Source organism: Schistocerca serialis, chromosome 2 (genome assembly GCF_023864345.2).
Source record: "Schistocerca serialis cubense isolate TAMUIC-IGC-003099 chromosome 2, iqSchSeri2.2, whole genome shotgun sequence".
Taxonomy (NCBI): domain Eukaryota; kingdom Metazoa; phylum Arthropoda; class Insecta; order Orthoptera; family Acrididae; genus Schistocerca; species Schistocerca serialis.
Window position 1 is genome coordinate 817,079,830 of NC_064639.1, and position 27,381 is coordinate 817,107,210.

At 38.8% G+C, this 27,381-nt stretch overlaps 1 protein-coding gene and 1 non-coding gene across 2 annotated transcripts in view; one reads left to right on the forward strand and one right to left on the reverse strand.

Annotated features, from left to right (window-relative positions):
* Positions 1-27,381, forward strand: part of LOC126458058 (zinc finger-containing ubiquitin peptidase 1-like) — a 248,903-nt gene that overhangs the window by 146,737 nt on the left and 74,785 nt on the right. Inside the window, exon 7 of the mRNA XM_050094856.1 lies at positions 23,290-23,586. Coding sequence (XP_049950813.1) covers positions 23,290-23,586 — 297 coding nt within the window. The remainder of the gene's footprint in view (positions 1-23,289; positions 23,587-27,381) is intronic.
* On the reverse strand, positions 24,798-24,872 carry Trnap-cgg (transfer RNA proline (anticodon CGG)). Its single transcript has one exon. It is a non-coding gene; the product is annotated as a tRNA-Pro (tRNA).

Genomic DNA, 27,381 nt, shown 5'->3' on the forward strand with positions numbered 1-27,381 from the left:
TTTGTGTTTCTTTTTCCATGGTGACTTGAATAGTTTTATGTATATTGTTTATATCTGTATGAAGTTTATTTTTCTCTGTTGGGTCATCTACCATACACATTATGTCATCCACATATCTGTACCAGCAAACAATTCAGAGGTCTAAACCTTGGGTTTTGTTCACAAACCTGTTATTCTGTTGAGGCCTGTTATTAGTTTTGTGAGTGCACCGTCATACCATGTCACAAAACACACGAACAAAATCATAATGCAACATTATGAAGTGAAGTGAAGAGGTGGCCGGAGTGGCCAAGCGGTTCTAGGCGCTACAGTCTGGAACCGCGCGACCACTACGGTCACAGGTTTGAATCCTGCCTCGGGCATTGATGTGCATGATGTCCTTAGGTTAGTTAGGTTTAAGTAGTTCTAAGTTCTAGGGCACTGATGTCCTCAGAAGTTAAGTCCCATAGTGCTCAGAGCCATTTTATGAAGTGAAGAACAGCAGAACAGTGAAAAACACAAATGAGACCATAACACAAATAAAAGATTTATGCATGCCACAAACAGCATCACTCATCTCTTTCGACGTAGAGAACATGTACACCTCAATACCCACTGCAGACACAATAAAACTAATTGAAGAAAACTTACAAACATACAACAAACTATCTGTGGACAATATTAATGAAGTAACCAAAACCTTCAAAAGCAGTGATATCCAAAAATCACTTCCAATTTGAAAAGAAATTTCACTTACAAAAAATGAGCTTCCAGTATCCCCAGTATCAAGAACACAAACCATCCAACATGGAACAAGACACAAAAATTATTAAAGTGATCAATCACAATAAATAACTCCTGCCATTATAAGAAAACTTTCACATGCAAAGAGCCCTTGCATTGAAAAAGAAAGCAATTATGACCAAATCAATACAAGCAATAACCCCTTGATCATGTTAGTCACAAAAACAATAACAAACATAAATATGAAACATAACCAGAGTGTATAATTAATTAATCTTCTTCCCCCCCCCCTCCACACCCCCACTCTCTCTCTCTCTCTCTCTCTCTCTCTCTCTCTCTCTCTCTCTCTCTCCCCCCCCCCCCCCCCCCCCCCAAACATGGGTGAAAAAATGTTGGGAATCGGACAGGTGGAGCATGAGGACTGAATGAACACATCTCCACGACCACATGTATGAACTTATGTGGACTAACAACAATGGAAATAATAAGTAAAACCAAACAATGATTTAACATCTCAATATTTGTGCTACAAAAGTTGTTTCTAAACTTAAAAAGGAGAGAAACATGACAAAATGTAACATAGTAACATATTGCAACTACTACATAGTACATTTATTATTTGTATAAAAAGAAACATGTATTACAGGTCACTGAAGATGCTTCACAAGTAAAGTAGCAAAATGTGTATGGCAAAAAACGAACTGCCTTTTATTTAGTTGCATAGACAGAACACACCTTCATGAATTTTTTAATATAATAATAAGTAAAGAGAAAGTTTTGTTTACAGTAATCTAAAAAGTTCCTGACTTATTCTGACCAAATTGTTACGCATTACTCTAATAAACATTTGGACAGAAATAGGCTAATAAAAACATTGGTTTATGTAGTTTCCAAAAATCTTGAAAATTTCTTGACCATATACTTCAGATTTTTACACAATACTCTAACAAACATTGTGTTTTTAATCAATTATTCCTCTTTAGGAGGGTGATTGAACTTGAATTCATGATTTTATCTGTGGATGTTTTTCCTCTTCCAGAAACACTTCGTCCTCACAGAATGTTCTCTCTTCCGCTTGTCTGCCCACTTTTTACCAGGCTGTTGTGTTGTTCTTTGCTTGAACTTCACATTCATGATTTTACTCCAGCACTTCTTGTGCTCTTTGAGATTTTTAATGTTGATCTGTTGCATGTCCCTCTGAACCTCCTTTAGCCACTCCATGCTGCATTTACTCTTTGTTAAGATGTCCAGTAGTTTCTTTGCTGTTCTAGACGATTTATATATTGTTATTTGTGCTTCAAAAAAATTTTTATTTACAGGATAATACTCCAGTGATGTTCCCATTATACAAATTTAATGCTGAAAACATCTCCTAGGTGAAATCTGTTTTGAGTGATGCACTTTTCACATCACTCTCGGAAGTTGGCTTCCATTCCCTCCAACATTGCTCTGTCAATTTGAATGTCTTCCACCGTAATTGCTTCCTTCAGTTCTTTAAGTGTGCGTGGTTTATGCTCATCTCCACTGTGACCTGAGGTAACCCAACAAAAGTAGTCGCACATGGACAGGAATGAGGAGGCCAACTAATGTCAACAAACCGGAAAAAGATGTGACCATGTAAAATAGCCCAAATAGCTTACATTGACATTCTTGCCATGTGAGCTGCAGCCCTGTCCTTCTAGAACCAAACTCACCATATAGGAATATGTTGTCTTCTTAGTTCAGGTAGGAAGAATTCAGTGATCATCTGTCCATAACATTCAGAAGTTACAGTTGCAGTGTTCCTGTTATCGTCTTGGTAAATGTGTTGACCAATAACATCTGTACTGGGTACAGCGTACCAGTCACCTTGGAACTATGTAATGGTCTCTCTTGCATTAGTTTTGGATTTTCACTGGCCCAGTAATGGCAGTTCTGCTGATTTACCGTGCCGTTCAAATGAAAATGAGCTTCAAAATCACTCATAAACAAAATAATGTTGTCATTTTGCTCATTTGTGGCCTGCATTTGTTGAACAAAATTTAGCTGCTGTACATAATCTTTCAGATTCAATTGTTGCACCATGGCCATTTGGTAGGGATGAAATCATAGATGTGTATGCAAAGTATACCTTACTGAGACACTGCTGAGGCCCAGTTCAGCAGAATGTCTCCCTACCAGATCGACCAAGACTACAGATTATGGCTTGCCAAACACTTTCAACATTTTCTGCAGTGCATACTGAGCAAGGAGCCCCTGGTGGTTTTTTGTTCATCACTGTTTCTCATAAACAAAATGATTCAGCCCAATGTAAAATGGTGTTACAGGAACACTAGCAACATGCTAAACTGCAACAGTAGACTCATTATTGCGAGCAAACACACAGTGTTGGACAGTCCATGTCTCCCTGATCTTGACTAAACAATATAGCAGGAGCTACCAAACATTGGACCACATCAGTCCTCCCACTCCTACTACCTGAGCCTGAATACAATCTATTCTAAAAACATCCATCCTGTATGTCTCACCCTGCTTTTCCTGGTTCTGTCCAGTTGACACTTTCTCTCCTCACTTTCACAGACCTTCTTTTGTCAAATATAATGAGTTTATAAGTTATCTTGTTGTCACAGCATATTTGCAAGCTTATCCCAATCTAAATTATCAAATAACTTTTCCAGGTCTACACATTGAATGACTGTAGGACGACACACGAGAACTTAGACAAAATTTCTAGTTGACGTAATGAATGGCACCTAGCTCTAAATAAATAATAAAAAAAGTAAGTTAATGTGGCTCTGTAGGAAAAATAACCCATACTGTTCAGATATAGTATTGGTAGAGTCCTGCTTTCCACAGTAATGTCATTCAAATATTTAGACATTAGATTACGAAGTGATATGAAATGGAATGAGCATGTGAGGACTGTGGTACGAAAGGCAAATATTCAACTTCAGTTTGTCAGGAGTGTTTTTGGAAAGTGCGGTTAATCTCTGAAGGAGACTGCATGTAGGGTGCTGATGTGACCCATTCTTGACTACTGCTTGAGTGTTTGGGATCTGTAACCAATGTGCACTCCGTGTGCATACCGGGTGGAGTCATTCCAGATGTGGAAAGGGTCCTCCTGGATGCCATGAAGAGCACAGGGTGCAGCCAACTGCAGGTGGTTGCTCACGTTGGTACCATTGAAGTGTGTCACTTTTCGATCAAAAGAGATTCTCTCTGGTTTCGAGCGGCTAACAGAAGTGGTAAAGGCTGCCAGTCTTGCTTGCAAGATGAAAGCAGAGCTGACCATTTGCAGCATAGTCGACACGACCGATTGCGGACCTCTGGTACAGAGCCAAGTGGAGGGTCTGAATCAGAGGCTCAGACGGTTATGCGACCATGTAGGCTGCAGATTCCTCGACTTGCGACAAAGGGTGGTTGGGTTTCAGGTTCCAGTGAATAGGTCAGCTGCCCACTATACGCAGGAGGTGGCTACATGGGTAGCAGGGGCTGTGTGGCGTGGACTGGGCGGTTTTTTAGGTTAGAGGATCTAGGGAAAACACAAGAAGGGCTTCAGTCACAAAGGGTGCAGGCTGAACACAGGAAGAATGTAGATACAGGAACCATTGGTATAACAGTTGCAAATTGTCGTAGCTGTGTTGGGAAAGTACCAGAGCTCCAAGCGCTAATAGAAAGCCCTGATGCTCAAATCATTATAGGCACTGAAAGCTGGCTAAAGCTGGATATAAGCTCAGCCGAAATTTTTGCGAAGAACCTAACTGTGTTCTGAAAAGATAGGCTAAACACTGTTGGCGGTGGCGTGTTTGTTGCTGTCACAGGTAGTTTAACTTGTCGGGAAATTGAAGTAGGTACTTCCTGTGAGTTAGTATGGGCAGAGGTCGTTGTTGGCAACTGGAATGAAATAATAATTGGATCCTTTTACCGACCTCCCAGTTCAGATGATACAGTTGCTGAAAGGTTCAAGAAAACATACCCGACTCATACGATAATAGTTGGTGGTGACTTTAATTTACCCTCGATATCTTGGCGAAAATACATGTTTAATTCTGAAGGTATGCATAAAATATCATCTGAAATTGTGCTAAATGCATTCTCTGAAAATTATTTCGAGTAGTTAGTTCATGAGCCCACGCGAATAGTAAACGGTTGTGAAAACACACTTTACCTGTTAGCAACAAATAATCCTGAGTTAATAACAAGCATCAAAACCAATTTAGGGATTAGTGAACACAGGGTTGTTGTAGCGAGATTGAATATTGTAATCCCCAAATCCTCGAAAAATAAGTGAAAAATATACCTATTCAAAAAAGCAGATAAAAATTCACTTGACGCCTTCCTGAGAGACAATCTCCACTTATTCCAAATTAATAATATAAGTGTAGACCAGATGTGGCTTAAATTCAAAGAAATAGTATCAGCAGCAATTGAGAGATTTGTACCAAATAAATTAATAAATGGCGGAGCTGATCCTCCTTGGTACACAAAAGAAAAGGGGTTAGAACACTGTTGCAGAAACAACGAAACAAACATGCCAAATTTAAACAGACGCAAAATCCACAAGATTGACGATCCTTTACAGAAGCTCAAAATTTAGCCCGGAGTTCAATGCGAGGTGCTTATAACAGTTTCCACAACGAAACTTTGTCTCAAAACCTGACAGAAAATCCAAAGAGATTCTGGTCGTATGTGAAGTATGTTAGCAGCAAGAAACAATCAATGCCTTCTCTGCACGATAGCAATGGAGATACTATCAAAGACACTGCTGGCAAAGCGGAGTTACTAAACACAGTCTTCCGAAATGCCTTCACAAAAGAAGACGAAGTAAATATTTCAGAATTCGAATCGAGAACAGCTGCCAACATGAGTAACGTAGAAGTAAATATCCTCGGAGTAGTGAAGCAACTCAAATCACTTAATAAAAGCTAGTCTTCTGGTCCAGACTGTATACCAATTAGATTCCTTTCTGAGTATGCTGATGCATTAGCTTTATACTTAACAATCATATACAACCGTTCGCTCGATGAAAGATCCGTACCCAAGGACTGGAAAGTTGCACAGGTCACACCAATATTCAAAAAAGGTAGTAGGAGTAATCCATTAAATTACAGGCCCATATTCTTAACGTTGATATGCAGCAGGATTTTAGAACATATATTGTGTTCAAACATAATGAATTACCTCGAAGTAAATGGTCTATTGACACACAGTCAACATGGGTTTAGAAAACATCGTTCCTGTGAAACACAACTAGCTCTTTACTCACATGAAGTACCGAGTGCTATTGACAAGGGATTTCAGATCGATTCCGTATTCCTGGATTTCTGGAAGTCTTTTGACACTGTACCACACAAGCGGCCAGTTGTGCAATTACGTGCTTATGGAATATCGTCTCAATTATGTGACTGGATTTGCGATTTCCTGTCAGAGAGGTCGCAGTTCGTAGTAACTGATGGAAAGTCATCGAGTAAAACAGAAGTGATTTCAGGCGTTCCCCAAGGTAGTGTTATAGGCACTTTGCTGTTCCTTATCTACATAAACGATTTGGGAGATAATCTGAGCAGCTGCCTTCGGTTGTTTGCAAATGACGCAGTCATTTATCGACTAATAAAGTCATCTGAAGGTCAAAACAAACTGCAAAACGATTTAGAAAAAATATCTGAATGGTGCGAAAAGTGGCAGTTGACCCTAAATAACGAAAAGTGTGATCATCCATTTGAATGCTAAAAGGAACTCGTTAACTTCATTTACACAATAAATCAGTCTAATCTAAAAGCCATAAATTCAACTAAATACCTAGGTATTACAATTACGAACAACTTAAATTGGAAAGAACACACAGAAAATGTTATGGGGAAGGCTAACCAAAGGCTGTGTTTTGTTGGCAGGACACTTAGAAAATGTAACAGACTTACTAAGGAGACTGCCTACACTATACTTGTCCGTCCTCTTTTAAAATACTGCTATGTGGTGTGGGGTCCTTACCAGATAGGACTGACGGAGTACATCAAAAAAGTTCAAAGAAAGGCAGCACGTTTTGTATTATCGCGAAATATGGGAGAGAGTGTCACAGAAATGATGCAGGATTTGGAGTGGACATCGTTAAAAGAAAGGTGTGTTTCGTTGCGACGGAATCTTCTCATGAAATTCCAATCACCAACTTTCTCCTCCGAATGTGAAAATATTTTGTTGGCACCGACTTACATAGGGAGAAATGATCACTACAATAAAATAAGGGAAATCAGAGCTCGTATGGAAAGATACAGGTGTTCATTCCTTCCGTGCGCTATACGAGATTGGAATAATAGAGAATTGTGAAGGTGGTAGGATGAACCCTCTGATAGGCACTTAAATGTTATTTGTAGAGCAACCGTGTAGGTGTAGGTGTAGATGTAGATGTAGATGTACAAGGTTGGATTGAAGGACGACATCGAAGCAACTCAGAGGGGGGCTGCTAGATTTGTTACCAGTACATTCAAACAACATGTAAGTGCTATGTAGGTGATTTGGGAACCCAAATCGGAGTCCGTGCATGACAGGCAATTTTCTTTTCGAAGAACACTAATGAGAAAATTTAGAGAACCAGTATTTGAAGCTGAATGCTGAATGATTCTGCTGCTGCCAACATACATTGCACATAAGACCAAAAAGATAAGACACAAGAAATTAAGGATTATATGGATGCATAGAGAGAGTTGTTTTTCACTCATTCTGTTTGTGAGTGGAACAGAAAAGGAAATGACAAATAATGGTACAAAGTACCCTCTGCCACATGCCGTAAGTGGATTGCAGAGTATTGGTGTAGATGTAGAAATACGTCTGTGGGTCTCTTCCCATTTCAATAATCATCTCCTAAAATATGCAAGATTCTTGTTGCATCTCTTGTTCTTGTATTCGATTTAATACCTAATTGTTCCTCAGCCAAATTCTCCTCCACACTTTTTCCAGTCTTTTATTAAGATGCTTAATATAATGTTGGCTGCAAAAGTTTATTTAACAGACATCCACAGCTAAATAACTTCATGTTGAGTAAAAACATTGCTGTTTGTTTCAAAAACACAACCAGTTTTGTAACATTAGTTACATCATCGGGTGACGTTATTTACAACATGATAGTGGAGTACATTTGATGTTAAACTTTTACAACTGCTGAAATTTTGCTGCATTCTGAAAGTCATGTCGCATGCCATGGAGCCTGCAGTCAGTCACGACGATGTCCTGTACTCTTTGCGTCGGATTCGGTAGTACAGTGGTTCCGGCTATTGGATCCCCTTCTGCTTTAGCTTTTCATGGGGTGTGGCATGAATTTTAGAATGGAGTAAAATTCTAGGAATTTAATATCAAATGGACTGCAGAATCATGTTGTAATTGAATTCACCTGATGAGGTAACTGTCGCTACAAAACCGGTTGTGCTTTTGAAATACAGCTGCAGCAGTGTTTTTGTTCAGAATGAGTGGTGGCTGCATTTGAAAAGAGACTGATTGTCCTGTGCTCACTGTATTTCTTTGTTTGCTGTTTATTTGGTACTGGAATCGTTACTGTTGTCAGAAGGTCCTTTTCCATTAACCACTGTCATATGCTGTGGTACATAATCCCAATATTTCTTGTACTCCTTCTTGGTTCAAACCTTTAGTATTTCTCCTGATGCCATACCTGTACCTATGGTTGTCCCATTTTTCATTGCAGAGGTTACTCTCTTTACTTCTTTCATTATGACTGTTGATCCTTTCTCATAGTTACCCGCACTGTTCAAGGATTTGAATGTCAGAGTTATTAATTTGTGATCTATGTCACGTAGCTGTTCTAAATAGTTTTCCAGTCTCCAGACGACGTCTTGTGATCTTTGTACACTGTGTTGTCTTTATTCATAATTTCCGCCGTAGCCCTTCCCAGTCTGTTTTGATCCCATGTTGCACTCTTCATTCTGTCATACAGTACAATATATTTTCCCTTCATCTCCAGTTCTTCAGTTTCTTCAGTTGCATCACACTGCTCATTCAGCCATTTTTATCCTACCCTGCTCTGTTTCCCTATGCAATTCATTATTCAGCATGTGGTATGTCTTTCCTGCACCTCCATTGTTCTTCTTTTTGAATTTTCTCTCTCCTCCATCTTGGAAATCATTTCTGTAACTCATGGCTTTTTTTTCTTTCTCCAATTACATATACTATACTTTTCTGCCCTACTTTCATGCTTCCTTCTTTCAGCATATTACAATATTTGTTGACATTATCAGGTGGTTCTTTGTCTTTGCTCAGGTGATAGCATTTTCGTAATTCTTTCTTTCCTTGATCTTATCTCTTCTAGGTCCCATTTCATTACAGCAGCCCCCTCCAGTTTTTTTCATTTTTATTTATTTTTTTGTCATAATCAAATTGTGGCTACTATTAATAGCTGCAGGTGGTCATTGTGCTCTTTCTTAATTCCATTTCTGTATCTTTCTTCCACCAGTATAAAATCAGTGTGGCTTCCGTAGTCATCCTCTGGCGATTTCCAAATGTAGATATTCCTATTTCCTTTCTCATAATTAGTAACACTCCATTCCTTCCTTGTATTTGTCTTCTTTAGTAGTAAATTACATAACATTTGTGGGGTATTCTGTCAGTTGTTGGAGAAAAATAGATATATTAAAAACTTGAGTACACAGTATTGATGTTCCACAACAGTATTTAGCTGATAGTTCATTATGGACCAACTTTTGACTTCCTAGGCCATTGTAAGATAAGTTAATACTAGACAGGTAGCCCGCACAACTTCAATGAGACTTCATAGCTGTACAAAGATCGTTGATTGTTGTACAAAGGTATGTGTTGTTTTATGACTATCAGTACAAAACACAAGCATAATGTAATACCAAAAGAAACTTTGAACAAGTAGATCTTATATTACAGTACATTCAAAGATTAAAAGTATTTGAATGTATAAGCAAAATACAGTGTACTAATGAGTATTGGCATGGACAACTATGTTGTATGGGCAAACTACTGAATGTGATAAACAGGCCAAAAACAGGATGTCGAGGGATGGGGGGGGGGGGGGGGGGAGAGAGAGAGAGAGAGAGAGAGAGAGAGAGAGAGAGAGAGAGAGAGAGAGAGAGGAGTCCGAGGAATGTGGGTGAGAAATAGTTACAGCAAACATATTATCTAATGGTGAGAGAAATATTAACTAGCTGCTATTACTTTAATAAGTGTGAGTGATGAAACTGTGTTTGCATATTAAGGACCGGTCAGAAACCATTGGTTCATGTTTATTAATGGATAGAATTTTGAGTAATGTCAGTTTTCTGCCTTTAGTTCCTCTGTGGAGAACATCACATTTAACATCATGTGAATGACATCCATTCACAGCATGTTCAACACAGGTGGAATCTTTCGTTTTCATTCTCCAACTCCTTTCATGCTCAGACAGTTTAGTAGTTATAGACCTACCTAATTGACCTACATATAATTTGCCATGCAGATTGCAGGAAGTCTTATAAATTCCACTATGTTCAAAAGGTGAACTCTTATCTTTACAGTTGACCTGAATGTAGGTAACACTGTCCATTGTGTAAAAAGTTTCAGTATATTTGCTAGATTTTAGTTTCTTGGCAAGTATCTGTAAAGTCATACCTAAGTATAGCATGGGGGCCCATTTATGTTATCAATGTGTTTTTGTGCTGTCTAAGGGGGATAAAGGAATACTGTTACACTCTGTCTCTTGTTTGTGCAGTGTATGTTGTCAGTTAGGGTAGGACTATAACCATTGCTGTATGCTGTTTCTTTGACTGTTTTCAATTTATTTTCAAAATCTGGGTTGGTTTGTGATACAGAAAGTGGATGGTGCAACATGAAGTGGAAGGCTGCATATTTGTGTGTTATGGGATGTGTCTGTTGAAGTTACATTCCTGTGTATCTTAACACTGTAGCATGGTAATGTCATAGCTGAGGTCTAAAATGGTCATAGATTCTCCTCTTAACTCCATCGTAAACTTAATTTTACTGTGGTGTGAATTCAAATATTGAAAAGTGTATTTGATTTTCAGGTGGTGCATGTGTCCACAAGCACAGTACATCATCCACTTACCTAGTTCAGTGTTGTATTTTAGAACTTAGAGGCTCTTTATCTAAAAATAATTGTTCAAATCAAACAATGGATAATCAAAGAATTGTTCAAAATTATTCATTAAAACTTCAGCTAATAAGGGGTCCAGTGTTAACCTATCCGAATGACTGTACAGTTTTTTGAAAATGGAAATAATTATACTTTAAACATGTCTCAGTAGACCGTCTTATATTTTCTGTCTTCACGGCATTTTGGATACTGGACTATGCGAATGATGTCCTGTGTATGTGGACAGGTACCAATGGACAATTAAATATATTTTGCAACAGTAGGATTCACATCACAGTAAAATTAAGTTTACAGTGGAGTTGGGAGGAGTCTCTATGAACTTTTTAGACCGCAGCTTTGACATTAGTAAGCAACATAGTGTATTTAAGATATACAGGAAAGTAACTGCAATAGCACATTAATACTGGCCATTTTCCAGCATCCCCTAACACACAAATATGAAGCCTTCCTCTCCGTGGTGTGCTGCCATACATCCAAATACTTTTAGACTTTGAATGTACTGTAGTGTAAGATTTATATGATAGGAGTTTCTTTGGGTATTACATTACATGTGTCTTTTGTATTGATAGTCATAAAATGCCACATATCTTTGTACAACAATCACCAACCTTGTTACACCTGTGAACTCTCACTAAAGTTGTGTGGGCTACCTGTTTAGTGTTAACTTATCTTACGATGGCATAGGAAGCTGAAAGTAGGTTCATAATGAACTATTGACTATTATTGTGGAACATTAATATTGTGTATTCAAGTTTTTAATAGTCTGTCACATATTTATATGACTACAGTTTTGTACATCCATCCTATCTGATACCTCAACAACTCCTCCCAGATTCATACTTATTTTCCACCTCTCTACTAAATTTTTCTAGTTTTTCTGCTTGCAGCAGTGTTCTGACATTCCAGATATCAAACCTAGTTACAATATTGTCTCTCCTTTCAAGTTGTCCCCTCCACCCCACCCACCACCGCCTCCCCTCTGGTTATTGATTTAACATGAGAGGAAAGCATATTTTGCATCACTCTGTTTTACGCAGGAAGGGCAGACTACTTTTGCACACTTCTTCAAGCCAAGTGCATGTTTTAGGATATCTTATTGATAGGGATCAGGGCTACAATATTAAGAGTACCCTGGTGAAGATAGCTTCAGAAATAAACCATACAAATGTTTAATTTGTTTATATTTTGGGATGTTGTGATCAGCCCCAATTGAAAAGTTTTGTGTGAAGGTTTCAACATGGAGTTAGATCAACTGTGTATGGGATCAAATATAGGTTTGGCCTCTGTTTAGTTTATTAACTAGTGGGTTTATGCAACCCACATCTTAATAGGAATGAGAAAAGGAAGTTGGCTGAGTTGATAGCAGTATCTGTAAAGGGGGACACTGACACCTGTGGGTTTACCCTTAAACTCACAAGCGTGAGGACAGCACATTTTCAGGGACGACTCAAGATTCAGGTTGATAGTATTAACACTTTGCCGTCCAGTGACACCACAGTGGTTTCACGCGAAATAGCGGTCAACGGCCGGCGACACCACAGTGCTGCCATGTGCATAGTATCGCTCAGTGGCTGGTGACACCACAGTGATGTCATCAGCAAGGTATCGCTCAGTGGCCAGCGACAGCACTTTAGTATCTTGTGCATTCTGTTGGTGTTTTGTTTAGGTAACAATAAGTTACACACCTCAACAAGTTTTTTGTTTTTATAAGTACTTGTGCGCTTTCATTATGGAAGATGAAAGAGAAGATACGATTATTTACAATGAATGTGCGGAGCAAAACTTGGAAGTTTCCACTACATCGCGTATGTCTCATCATGACCTGGTTGACAGACTTTCCGGTCACCTAAACCAACACTAACTTCTAGGCCTACATATTCTGAAATGATAAACAAAAATGAAGAAACTGTCATGTATGTTCCAAAAACAAAACAAAAAAAACAACAGAATTACTGTGCAAGTCTTGTGGAGTTGTGTTACATCGTGGAGACTGTTTCGCTGCATATCATATGAAAGAGAAATACTAAGTACCAAAGACAATGCAAATAAACAAATATATGAAACAAACGAATTTTGTACTTATTTACATGTGTATATCTTCGAAATTTCATGAAAGAAGGGGAACAGGGTTGAGAACTTATGACAACTAACGATGAGATTAGTAAAACCTAAGAATATATATAATCTCTAGATAATGTCAAGAATGACCGGTGACACGCCAAGTAATCTGAATTAGCGCTGCTGGCGCCAAGCAAACAAATTTGTATGAGACGTGCAGATGGCAAAATGTTAAAAGGAATACGTAGTTGAAAAATTTGAGCCTAAAACGTATGAAGATAAAAATTAGGTTAAACTAAACTTACTTCTTCAAAATATTAGGGGGTAAACATAAAATGAATTAACTTCTGATTTGTTAAGATGTACTGCAGCCTGCAAATTATGTGCATGATTTGCTTCTGAATGTCATTTCACCATGGAATATGGATGGATATAATTTAGCATCCAGTTACTGCATAGTCATAAGCTAAGAAATTAACCAGTGAAAGCAGATTAAGTGCACCTAAATGCTGAGTTACAAATGAAATCAGAACGTCATGCAAAACTAAGAAAAGATTCTACTTAGTATTGAATGACACAGATGATGGTAGAGTTTAATCATATCTACGTCTACAGCTACATCCATACTCATTCAAGCCACCTGACAGTGTGTGGCGGAGGTTACCTTGAGTACCTCTATCGGTTCTCCCTTCTTTTTCAGTCTCGTATTGTTCGTGGAAAGAAAGATTGTCTTTATGCCTCTGTGTGGTCTGTAATCTCTCTGATTTTATCCTCATGGTCTCTTCGTGAGATATGCATAGGTGGGAGCAATATACTGCTTGACTTCTCGGTGAAGGTGTGGTCTCGAAACTTCACCAAAGGCCTGTACCGAGCTAGTGACCGTCTCTCTTGCAGAGGCTTCCACTGGAGTTTATCTATCATGTCTGTAACGCTTCCGCGATTACTAAATGATCCTGTAACGAAGCGCGCTGCTCTCCATTGGATCTTCTCTATCTCTTCTGTCAACCCTATCTGGTACATATCCCACACCAGTGAGCAGTATTCAAGCAGTGGGCGAAAAAGTGAGCTGTAACCTACTTCCTTTGTTTTCGGACTGCATTTCCTTAGGATTCTTCCAATAAATCTCAGTCTGGCATCTGCTTTACTTACAATTAATTTTATATGATCATTACACTTTAAATCACACCTAATACCAACTATAATTTATGAAATTAACAGCTTCCAGTTGCTGACCTGCTATATTGTAGCTAAGTGATAAAGGATCTTACTTTTCTATGTATTTGCAGCCCATTACACTTGTCTACATTGAAATTCAATTGCCATTCCCTGCACCATGCATCAGTTCGTTGCAGATCCTCCTGCATTTCAGTACAATTGATATAACACGCTGTACTGAAAAATTCTAAGAAAAGTCCTCAGAGCATTAAAATGCATGTGCTTTCAAGAAAAACCAAGCTGTTCCAGTAACAAGAACTACTTGGAACATAGTAAGAGAGAGAGAGAGAAGAAAAACAAATTAGGAAAATTAAGCAATTTATTAAAACATAGACAATAAACTGATCAAAGATAGCCCTGAAGTTTCAGTCTCTTGTAATAACTTTTTCAGTTAGTAGCAGATAATTTAGGTTTGAACACATCTCTAGTAGATATCCTGCAGTTTCTAAGAAAAGCTATTCAAAACAAGTTTGATAAAATTTACTTTCATCCTACATTACCAAAAGAGGGCAATTTATTTAACAGATTTATGCTAATATATGTAAAATTATTTTGGAACTGAGTAAATCTGGTGCATTCTAAATTTACGTTATTTCTATTGCTTGTTCCTTAATTGTGCATAGAACTTTTGCAAGTTAAGCCTCTGGCTGCTTTTTCATTAAGAGGAGACAGGTGCTAATATGGAAAGATGGTACAGCTGAGTTCTTTGAAATGTGACTGGCATGGCATTCTGTTTGGAATGCCTATAACTGTTCTCACTGTGTCCCCCCCCCCCCCACTTAACCCTTTGAGAATCAATGCCTTTATTATGAAACCATCAATGCTATTACAAGACAGAGACATCTAGTGGTACACAGAGATACTTCTACAACTCTAGTGCTTTGTAGCAGCCACACTGTTCAAAGCAACAGTTAGCACAGATATTGTGTAATGTGATTGTGACAAGCATGTTTTTTAATGTAGTGATCTTATTGAGGAAATTATTGGTGGTTAAAGTAAGTATATCTGAAGTCATTGTAACATAAATTTCAGTTTGTACTACTGCTGTTAATGAGTACAAATGAAACCATTGGAGCAGTATTTACTTTAGATATAAATTTATTAAATTTTAGACCCATTTTTGCTTGTTATTTAGGACTATAATTTGTTATCAAAAGTTCATGGAAGTTTTGTGATGTGACATTGTGTCTAAGAAAATATGTGGAATTGCTTTCAAATATATCTGATAAAATAATGGGTGGTTGAGAAGTATGTGTCCCAGTGATTTGAAAGTGAAACAATCACTTTAAAAATGCTATTGATTGTTCACTTTTTGCCATTTCTTCTTGTATTCTTTGCTTACTATCATAGTAAATGTCGGTTTTGAAAAAAATTTAAATTTTTTATTTATGTTGTTGGGACTCAAAACACTGTTTTTGGTTGGAAAAGATGTCCCATAGGATATTTCCTTAAATTAAATGAGAAGACTGAAGCTGTTCCTTACTGGCACAGGGTTTTAATTTGCATAGTTAGTAAACCACTTGGTATAATTTAATATAGGAAAGCTCCTTGTACTCATTCACTTTCAGTTGTGGGTCCAAATGACTTATTAGTATCCAGAAAGAAATTTTCACTTTGCAGCGGAGTGTGCACTGCTATGAAACTGCCTGGCACATTAAATCTGTCTGCTGGACCGAAACTTGAACTCGGGACCTTTACCATTCACGGGCAAGTGCTCTACCAATACCCAAGCATGACTCACAATCCATCCTAACAGCTTCACTTCTGCCAGTACCTCGTCTTCTACCTTCCAAACTTCACAGAATCTCTTGTGCAAAAAAACTGGCAGAACAAGCACCCCTGGACGAAAAGATATTGTGGAGACTTGTTAACAGTCTGATGGACTCACACTCTTTTACCTTTCCACTTAGTTTAAGGAGAAAAAGTATATAGTTTCAGTTTTTGTTTTATATTGTATTCCAAAGAAAGCAGATGCTGACAGGTGTGAGGATTACCAAACTATCAGTTTTGTAAGTCACAACTGCAAAATACTAACATGAATTCCTTACAGATCAATGGAAAAATGGGTAGAAGCCGATCTTGAGGAAGATGAATTTGGATTCCGTAGAAATTTTGGAACACGCAAGGCAATACTGACCCTATGACTTATCTTAGGAGATAGATTAAAGAAAGGCAAACCTACATTTCTAGCATTTGTAGACTTAGAGAAAGCTTTTGACAATGTTGACTGGAATACTCTCTTTCAAATTCTAAAGGTGGCAAGGGTAAAATACAGGGAGCAAAAGGCTGTTTACAATTTGTACAGAAACCAGGTGGCAGTTACAAGAGTCAAGGGGCATGAAAGGGAAGCAGTGGTTGAGAAGGGAGTGAGACTGGTTTGTAGCCTATCCCCACTGTTATTCAATCTGTATATTGAGCAAGCAGTAAAGGAAAAAAGAGAAAAATTTAGAGTAGGAATTAAAATCCATGGAGAAGAAATAAAAACTGTGGTTTTCTGATGACATTGTAATTCTGTCAGAGCCAGCAAAGGACCTGGAAGAGCAGTTGAACGGAAAGAACAGTGTCTTGAAAGGAGGATATAAGATGAACATCAACAAAAGCAAAACAAAGATAATGGAAAGTAGTGGAATTAAATCAGATGATGCTGAGGGAATTAGATTAGGAAATCAAACACTTAAAATAGTAGCCTCATCAGGAAAGAAGGAAGGAGAGGGAAAGACGAAAGGATGTGGGTTTTAAGGGAGAAGGTAAGGAGTCATTCCAATCCCGGGAGCGGAAAGACTTACCTTAGGGGGAAAAAAGGACGGGTATACCCTAAGGTAAGTCTTTCCGCTCCCGGGATTGGAATGACTCCTTACCTTCTCCCTTAAAACCCACATCCTTTCGTCTTTCCCTCTCCTTCCTTCTTTCCTGATGAGGCAACAGTTTGTTGCGAAAGCTTGAATTTTGTGTGTATGTTTGTGTTTGTTTGTGTGTCTGTCGACCTGCCAGCACTTTCATTTGGTAAGTCACATCATCTTTGTTTTAGATATATATTTCCTACGTGGAATGTTTCCCTCTATTATAACTTAAAATAGTAGCTGAGTCTTGCTATTTAGGGAGCAAAATAACAGATGATGGTCGAAGTAGAGAGGATATAAAATGTAGACTGGCGATGGCAAGGAAAACGTTTCTGAAGAAGAGAAATTTGTTAACGTTGAGTACAGATTTAAGTGTCAGGAAGTCTTTTCTGTAAATATTTGTATGGAGTGTAGCCATGTGGAAGTGAAACATCACAATAAATAGTTTAGACAAGAAGAGAATAGAAGCTTTCGAAATGCAGTGCTACAGAAGAATGCTGAAGATTAGATGGGTAGGTCATGTAACTAATGAGGAGGTACTAAAAAGAAATGGGGAGGAGAGGAACTTGACTAGAAGAAGGGATTGGTTGGTAGGACATATTCTGAGGCATCAAGGGATCACCAATTTAGTACTGGAGGGAGGCGTGGAGAGAAAAATTATAGAGGTCAACCAAGGGATGAATACACTAAGCAGATTCAGAAGGATATAGGTTGCAGTAGTTAGTCGAAGATGAAGACGCTTGCACATGATAGAGTAGCATGGAGAGCTGCAGCAAATCAGTCGCTGGACTGAAGACCACAACAACAACAACAACGTCGCATTAGCTTATTTTTGTGGCTGCTGAGCCGACATATCAATCATTGTCAGTTTTTTATGTTTCAGTTCCTCTATATTCGATTTGGCCATTACAATGATTGTATCATCAGCATATATTACTGCCTTGTAAGGCAAAGAAGTAGGTAGATCACTCATGTATATTAGAAGAAGAAAAGGACCCAGAACAGAACCTAATGACACTCCTGTAGTAACTAGTTTACATTTAATCTACTATTATGTATGGTGAGAGTTTGTTTCCTATCTATCAGATAAAATTTTGTTAGTGATAGTTTATTGTTCTTGATATCATATTTTTCAAATTTAGATATTATGGTATCATGTGATACAGTGTCATATGCTTTGCTCAGATCAAGGAGCATAACACAGACAAAAGAATAGTTTTCAAAACATTTCAGAACATCTGTAACCAGAGACATAACAGCTTCTATGGTGTATAGACCAGGCATAAAGCGATATAGTGAAGAAGAGATTACCTTATTGTTCTCAAAGTAGCAATAGAGTTGCTCTTTCACGCAGTGTTCTGTGACATCATATATTTTGAGAATGAGGTATGGATACTTGCTGTGTTTCCCTTTGACTATTTGTTTCTTCACATTCAAGTTTATTGTCTTCCATTTGCTCTGAGTGTCTGCACCTAGAAATTAAATTCAGATTGTGCCAGTGCAGCTCTGATGAGCCTCATCTCCAATACAGTTGTGCTTGTTCTGGGATCGAACACACTTCAACGAAATTTTAGTTTTGTGTAATGAAAACCAAGTATGTCTTCTGTAATCATATTTGTGTATTCTATCACCATGTACAATACTCCCTGCATCTTGAATATTACAGTATTGGGACCATTGCTTCTGTTTTTAGCGAGCTCATGCATAGCATATTGTTATTACGTGCAACATTGCCGTGGTGCATGCTTTTACTCAATGATGCAATGTACTACTCCAAACTAGGACACTGTCTAATGGAGGTTACACAAAGCCCACGCAGGCTCCACAAGTCATGGTAATACCATGATCGCCATCCCAACTTGAAGACATGTGGTGTCCATCCATATATGCATTGCATGCAAGTCAGATAACAAAAACTTATTAACAGCTTCCTGTTTTAACCATTAAATTATTATCTGGTCCTTCGTGACCATCATTCCTTGGCTGGGTAGATATAGCGCTACATGTCACTCTACCGGAGTGATATGCAACACCACAGCCTGTTTGAGCAACTACTTCTACTCTATCAAAGAGTATCTTCATAGAAATTTATAATTAGACTTTGCACTGTTGTGTTATATTAAGTCATTTCATTGCATTGCAGGTAAATTACATAAATGTACATCTTTGACTTCTTTCCACATCCCAGAAACCATTTTCTGGTGGTTGTATGAAATACGACCAGTGTAATGTGATTATATAGTTAACACTGCAGTGTTGCTCTCAGGAATTAGGAAACTTTTTTAAATTTGTAAAGTGATGTTAACACTTCCCTTTCGATTCCATTACCTATAAGCAAGGAAGGTCTCCAGTGAAAGAAACTTTTATGTTCCCAGCTTTGCTCATACTTTACTTTTAGTTTTCCAGTTTGTATGAGGATGTGCTGGAAGTTAATACCTCCAAATTTTTATGTAAAAACTCTTAAAGTTTTTTTTAAATAAAACAAATGTTATTAACATTCAACTTTTTTATTCGTCATGTCTACATATTTGCAGTACTGTGCCATTAGACAGCCTCTAACGTTTTTGATGACAGAAAAGCGTGTGACATGTATGTGCAAACTCCCTTCTTCTCTTAGATGAGTTGACTTACTTGGGAATGCACAGCCGCTCTTCTTCTCTGGATAGCCGGCTTCTGGAATCTCTTCAAACTTCTTCTCCAAAGAACGATGCTAGTCACAGGAACCTTTAAGTCTCTCTCTCTCTTTGTGATATAATGAGGTACTCAGTAGCTGTGGGTGCATAATGAGCTTCATAAAGAACAAAATTCACACTTCACACATAACATTTAACTTCTCGTAAGTAACTCGTATCGTCGCACATTAAAAACAGGTTTAAGTCCATTTAGAAAAGAGTTGGCTTAACAACCATGTCTCTAATACAAACATATCGTAAAATACGTCTTGCCTCCAGCAAGCCCAAGATAAGGGTTTTTTCACAATTCAGAATCTCAGTTGTTCTTTTGTCACTACCAATAGTCACAATTGCAAACAGCACAGAATAACACAGAAGCTCCTTGGTTCTTCGTGTGCTTTCACTACAACTTCCATGGATCACCCGACAAGTACTTTTCAGTGCCATTCAACCGCCACATCGACCTTTTGCTCGCGACTGATTTCACACCTGCACACACAGACAGATGATGCGTAGTAGATAGGGTTCCTTTCTCCCACTCACAGCTAAAATATCGTGTGTTCGAGACAGTGGAAGACCAAGTGGTTCTAGAATTTACGCGGAAATTCTTGAAACGCTACAAACCCCAAATTGTAGTGGTAATGTGGCAGTGTGTAACATAACTATGTCGGTGCATGAGAAACAGCTTGCTGTAACAGAGATTCTGACCAAAGAGTTTGTCCATACATGGACTATCCTCTCCTTTAGCTTGACAATGCCAGACCATACACAAGCATTGCAACATCTACAACAATCTGACACCTTGGGTTCACTGTCTTCAGTCATCTTCCACACAGTTCCAACTTGGTCCCACCCGGTTTTCATCTGTTTCCATAACTTCAAAGAACACCTTCAAGCACTGCACTTTGATAATAATGAAGCAGTGCAAGCAGAGGTGAGATTGTTGCTCCGTTGCTGAAGTCAAACATTCTTCACCGATGATATCAGCAAACTGACATCTCATTGGAAGAAATATGTTCGGCACCAGGATGACTATGTTGAGAAATAACTATGTAGACATGAAGAAAAAAGATGCAGAATGTTAATAATGTTTGTTTTATTTAAAAAGATTTAAGAGTTTTCACATAAAAAATTCAGAGGCATTACTTTATAGCATGGCCACATACATGAAAAATATGTCTTCATTATTTTTGTTCTTGTTAACGTTTTTTGAATAAGCACCCTGAAACTTTTATGTTCTTTTGCATCTGATGCGAGAAAGAATCATTTGGGAACTATTAAAAAATTTTTTTGCTTTATTTCAGAGTTTTATACTTGGTGACAAGGATGTATATTTATTTTCTATTCAATGTTATTTCTTTATCGTGAAGTCTAAAAGTGAAATTGTAGTTTACCATTATGTGAAGTGAAAGATTGCTGACTACTCATGAATGTCGTTAGATCTATACTACTATACAAAACACTGAAGTGCTCAGCAGAGGGTACTTGAAATGGTACCAGATGTTGAGTCTTCTTGCTCTTCAAATCTCATCTGGAGCACATAAAGAATGACAGATTAAATGTCTGTGTGCTGCAATTAGAGTACTTTTATCTTAATGTTCCTTATGGGAGCATTACTGAGGGAAATGAAGAATATGTATAGATTCTTCACTTAATACTGTTCTCAAAACTTTGGAAGTAGGCTATCACAGGATAATTGGTGTCTGTCTTGAAGTGTGTGCCAATTCAGGTTTTTAAATACTTCTGTGACATTCTCCCATGATTCAAACAAAATTGTGATCACTTTGCTGCCCTCCTTCGCTTATGCTTGATGTCCCCCATTACTCAGATTTAGTATGGGTCTCTCATGCTTGAACAACATTCTAAATTGGATCACACAATTGATTTGTAAGGAGTCTCCTTTTTACTAAGCATTTACTGAACATTTAAAACTAGTAGCACCACTTTGAAATCGTAACAATATATGGCTGGGTATTTGTGCAACTTTTTTCCGATACTACTTCAGTATGGATGACTGCAGTATCTGCAGAAAGTTTGAGGTTACTATTAATGTTGTCTGCCTGGTTATTTACATACAATATGAACAAGAGGGATCCCATTACGCTGCCATGGGGCATGGCTAAATTTACTTCTATCTTCAATTGTCCATTTGAAATAAGATTCTGTGCCCTATTTTTTAAGAAATCCTCAATCCACTCACAGATTTTGTTTGTTATTCCATATAATCTTTTTTGTTATTAATCAGTAATGTGGTGAAATTCTTTTCACTCATCAAGAAATACTCCAGTTGGCTGATTTCTTTCATCCATGGGTTTCAGGATGTCTTTTGAGAAAAGTGCAAATTGGGTTTTGCATGTTTGATGTCATCGTAATCCATGCCAGTTGCAGAGGAGGAGGACATTCTATTCCAAGATATGTCACTAATGTTTTAACTCAGAATATGTTCTAGGGTACAACAAGAGATAGCTATCAATGAGATAGTATGATAGTTTTGTGGATCACTTTTGCTACCCTTCTTGTCAACAGTTGTGATGTGTACTATCTTCCAATCACAGGGCATGGTTTTTTTGTCCAACTGGTGTATGCTATATTATGAATAAAATGAGAGCTAACATTGCTGCAAATGCTACATAGAATCCAACAAGGATTTCATTGGACCGAGGAGCCTTCTTGAGTGCCAAATGAGTTGCATTCATCATAACTCTGTAGTCTTGTGTTTTGTTCTTCACTGGACCATGAATGATCATAATAGTGTTAATAACTTAAAAAGGTGAGGGACAGACATAGAACCAAGAGACTACATCAAGTAAGTTACTGTACATACTAGTCATCATTAATAGAGAACTATTAAAGTCCAGATCATTACTAACAACCCTCAATGAATAGGTATGTCAGTGCAGTGAACTGGAACTTGAAAAGTCGTCACAGAGCTTTTGATAGAAGTTGAAGATAAAAAAGCAAAAAAGACAGAGTGAAGTGTGCATATCTCCTGGAGGAGTGAAAATAAAACAAATATTTGAGAAATTATCAAAATTAGAGACTGGGGTTAACAGAAACATAGGTGATTAGAAGAAAGAGAGAACTTAATTAGTTCAAGAGAGTAAAGAAAAAAAGAATTGAGAACAGGTGAAGCAAAGAGATTAGTAGAGGTTGCAGGATCATTTCTTTGTCTGTAGTTTTGAAAGAAAGGAATTGAAGTTGCAAAGCTATGACCTTTCTAGTAATATAGAGTAACCTAGCCAAAGTCTATATTATCACTTCTTATGCATTAGATTTTTTGTCATTATGTATTTCAAAAGTGATTTTATAAAAGTGGATTGGACACATGCATAATAGGATCTCCCTACAAAGACAAGAACCATGAGGTAGAAAAGGCTTATTGAAAACAAAAGTGTAAAGGTGACCCCCATCTTTCCCTGTTTTATGTGTTTTAAAACTTTTAATAGCTTATGAATGAATGTATATGTATGAATTTTCACATTTGCGTGCCTGTCTGAAATGATTTGGCTGTTTCTTCTTTGACATTTGGAAAAATAGTTCTATCTTAGTGTTACACCAGGAGCATTTCTGACATTGTATTTTTGTGTGGCTTAATTATGGAGCAGATGATCTTCACTTATGCTATCTGTGGCATGCTTACCAAAATCCTGCTTCTTTAATCTAATACCAATATACATTTCTTTTCCAGAAATATGCAGATGATGCTGTCTTCATTGCTACATCATACAGGCTACAATGAACAGCTGTATAAGCCTTCTTTAGTTGGGGGTGGTCTCTATGGGTTAGGTAACCGATCCTGTGGTCTTGAGATGCCTAGCCGTAGTGCCATGCCATCAATCTCTCGTTTACAACAACATATTGAATGGGCATGGAGTCAGGGCTTTGATCTCCAGGGGAGTGAACAGCTTGGTGGAAAACTCTTCAATACACGAAAGTGGATTGGAGCAACTGAAGTAGTCACAGTTCTTTCTTCCCTTAGGATACGGTAAGTTCAACTAATGTATTTGGCATGCTTACTTTATAAACAACAAAACCTGCCACAAATTTAGTGTTTAACTGCAGATTTTTGACCGCTTTAGGTAAGAGTGTATATTGCATCCCCTTTTGATAGCTACTCGGGATAAGAATCTATTAAAATATTCTGTATCCTGTGAAAACTTGTGTTCATCATGATGCTGTGTGGATTATTGTCATTTGTTGTATGACATCAACCATAAAAGTGGCCATCCAATTGTGGAAAGTTAGTCGGCATTGTCCACTCTTCTAACATAGCTAAAGAAAACATAACAGCATGACAATTAAATTTAATGTTAGGTGAAAAAGTGGAGGTTTTGTGTGTGTGTGTGTGTGTGTGCGTGCGTGTGCGCGTGTGTGTGTGTGTGTGTGTGTGTGTGTGTGTGTGTGTGTGAGAGAGAGAGAGAGAGAGAGAGAGAGAGAGAGAGAGAGAAGTTTCATGTATCTGATTAAAAGAAACCTTCTCCACCCCCTACCACTACTCCTCCCCCAAAAACGAACTTAGGGCTCCCAAATATTTATATACTTACTTATCTAGAATTTCCTTTGTACAAGAAAAATGACTAATGTGTGTAGAGGAAAAGGGAACCTTTGAGTCAGTAAAGAAGAAAGTTGCACAGGGAACCTTATGCTGAAGGTAAGACACTAGTATTGGATGAATTCAAAATTGAGTCTGGAATGGAGTAGAGAGAAGACAGGAAATGTATTGGTAGTATGTAAGGAAATAAAGCACATCAAGGACTGTGAAAAATTATTTCTCCCTCCTCTTGTCTCCCAAGTCAGCTGTTATCACTTCTGTTTCAATCTTCTATGTTTTCTGTACCACAACCTTTTTATCTTATCCTAGTTTTGACTTTTTTTTTATTAATCTGTTTCTCTACGATGTAATTACTTGACATCTGTCAAATTCTGAGAAAATAAAATAGTAGATACGAACTAATTTAGTAACCAGTGTCAATGATACAGCTGCCAAAATCCCTTTTTCTTTTGTGTTAGCAATACAGATTGTGTTTCTGTGCCCTTTCATTTTTAATTGCATTGCTGAAAGAATCAAACTGACACTGATTAGACATAAAAGAAAGATTTTTAAAATTTGACAAACATTCTGAGTTTACAGAATGAGATTTTCACTCTGCAGCGGAGTGTGTGCTGATATGAAACTTCCTGGCAGATTAAAACTGTGTGCCCGACCGAGACTCGAACTCGGGACCTTTGCCTTCCGCGGGCAAGTGCTCTACCAACTGAGCTACCGAAGCACGACTCACGCCCGGTACTCACAGCTTTACTTCTGCCAGTACCTCGTCTCCTACCTTCCAAACTCTCATTCTGGAAACATCCCCCAGGCTGTGGCTAAGCCATGTCTCCGCAATATCCTTTCTTTCAGGAGTGCTAGTTCTGCAAGGTTCGCAGGAGAGCTTCTGTAAAGTTTGGAAGGTAGGAGACGAGGTATTGGCAGAAGTAAAGCTGTGAGTACCGGGCGTGAGTCGTGCTTCGGTAGCTCAGTTGGTAGAGCACTTGCCTGCGGACGGCAAAGGTCCCGAGTTCGAGTCTCGGTCGGGCACACAGTTTTAATCTGCCAGGAAGTTTCATTCTGAGTTTAATCTGAAAATAATAATTTGTGTGGCAGAAGCACTTGCAATCTGCAAAAATGGCTTAATATACTGAAACCATCGGTGCCCTACTATAGTTGTTATATTATTTTTTTGTGAAGTTTTTGGTCTCAGTTTATTTAGTTCTGTCACATGCATAGTTTAGCACATGTGTTATTCAGAAAAAACAGTAGACCAAAGACAATTATTTACAAGCCATTCACTGTGTTGACCTTTTCCAGTTATGTACACTCCTGGAAATTGAAATAAGAACACCGTGAATTCATTGTCCCAGGAAGGGGAAACTTTATTGACACATTCCTGGGGTCAGATACATCACATGATCACACTGATAGAACCACAGGCACATAGACACAGGCAACAGAGCATGCACAATGTCGGCACTAGTACAGTGTATATCCACCTTTTGCAGCAATGCAGGCTGCTATTCTCCCATGGAGACGATCGTAGAGATGCTGGATGGTAGTCCTGTGGAACGGCTTGCCATGCCATTTCCACCTGGCGCCTCAGTTGGACCAGCGTTCGTGCTGGACGTGCAGACCGCGTGAGACGACGCTTCATCCAGTCCCAAACATGCTCAATGGGGGACAGATCCGGAGAGCTTGCTGGCCAGGGTAGTTGACTTACACCTTCTAGAGCACGTTGGGTGGCACGGGATACATGCGGACGTGCATTGTCTTGTTGGAACAGCAAGTTCCCTTGCCAGTCTAGGAATGGTAGAACGATGGGTTCGATGACGGTTTGGATGTACCGTGCACTATTCAGTGTCCCCTCGACGATCACCAGTGGTGTACGGCCAGTGTAGGAGATCGCTCCCCACACCATGATGCCGGGTGTTGGCCCTGTGTGCCTCGGTCGTATGCAGTCCTGATTGTGGTGCTCACCTGCACGGCGCCAAACACGCATACGACCATCATTGGCACCAAGGCAGAAGCGACTCTCATCGCTGAAGACGACACGTCTCCATTCGTCCCTCCATTCACGGCTGTCGTGACACCACTGGAGGCGGGCTGCACGATGTTGGGGCATGAGCGGAAGACGGCCTAACGGTGTGCGGGACCGTAGCCCAGCTTCATGGAGACGGTTGCGAATGGTCCTCGCCGATACCCCAGGAGCAACAGTATCCCTAATTTGCTGGGAAGTGGCGGTGCGGTCCCCTACGGCACTGCGTAGGATCCTACGGTGCATCCGTGCATCCGTGCGTCGCTGCGGTCCGGTCCCAGGCCGACGGGCACGTGCACCTTCCGACGACCACTGGCGACAACATCGATGTACTGTGGAGACCTCACGCCCCACGTGTTGAGCAATTCGGCGGTACGTCCACCCGGCCTCCCGCATGCCCACTATACGCCCTCGCTCAAAGTCCGTCAACTGCACATACGGTTCACGTCCACGCTGTCGCGGCATGCTACCAGTGTTAAAGACTGCGATGGAGCTCCGTATGCCACGGCAAACTGGCTGACACTGACGGCGGCGGTGCACAAATGCTGCGCAGCTAGCGCCATTCGACGGCCAACACCGCGGTTCCTGGTGTGTCCGCTGTGCCGTGCGTGTGATCATTGCTTGTACAGCCCTCTCGCAGTGTCCGGAGCAAGTATGGTGGGTCTGACACACCGGTGTCAATGTGTTCTTTTTTCCATTTCCAGGAGTGTATTTAAACCACTTGTAGTTTATGTCTAACTTACCTGCACCAATAGTTTCAAAATTATTTACTAGTTTTCATTTTGAGTTTATATCTCACAATCAGTTCTTTATTATCAATACTTTAATCTTATATTCATGATTTAAAAGTTGCTAACTTTATAGTATACTATATTATACTTTATACTATTAGGTACTATACTATACTATATACTATTCTTTATACTATTAGATAGCTAACTGCAGCCATCAGTTCCAACAATTAGAATGCAGAGTGTCTCTTCTGAGTTGGACAGTTGTACTGTGACAAGTTATTATTTAAGGTATTCAAGGGCATGTAGTTGTGTATAGAACTTACTTTGATTTTATAATTTACTTTTCCTAGTATTTTTCTTCTGCTGAGTAACCACCTAGCTGGGATTAATAATTGTCAAATAAAAGTAAGTCAAAGCAAAAATCTTTAAGAATGTTAATCTTGAAGTAGGATGGGTATAACTCAGATTATTCAAAAAATA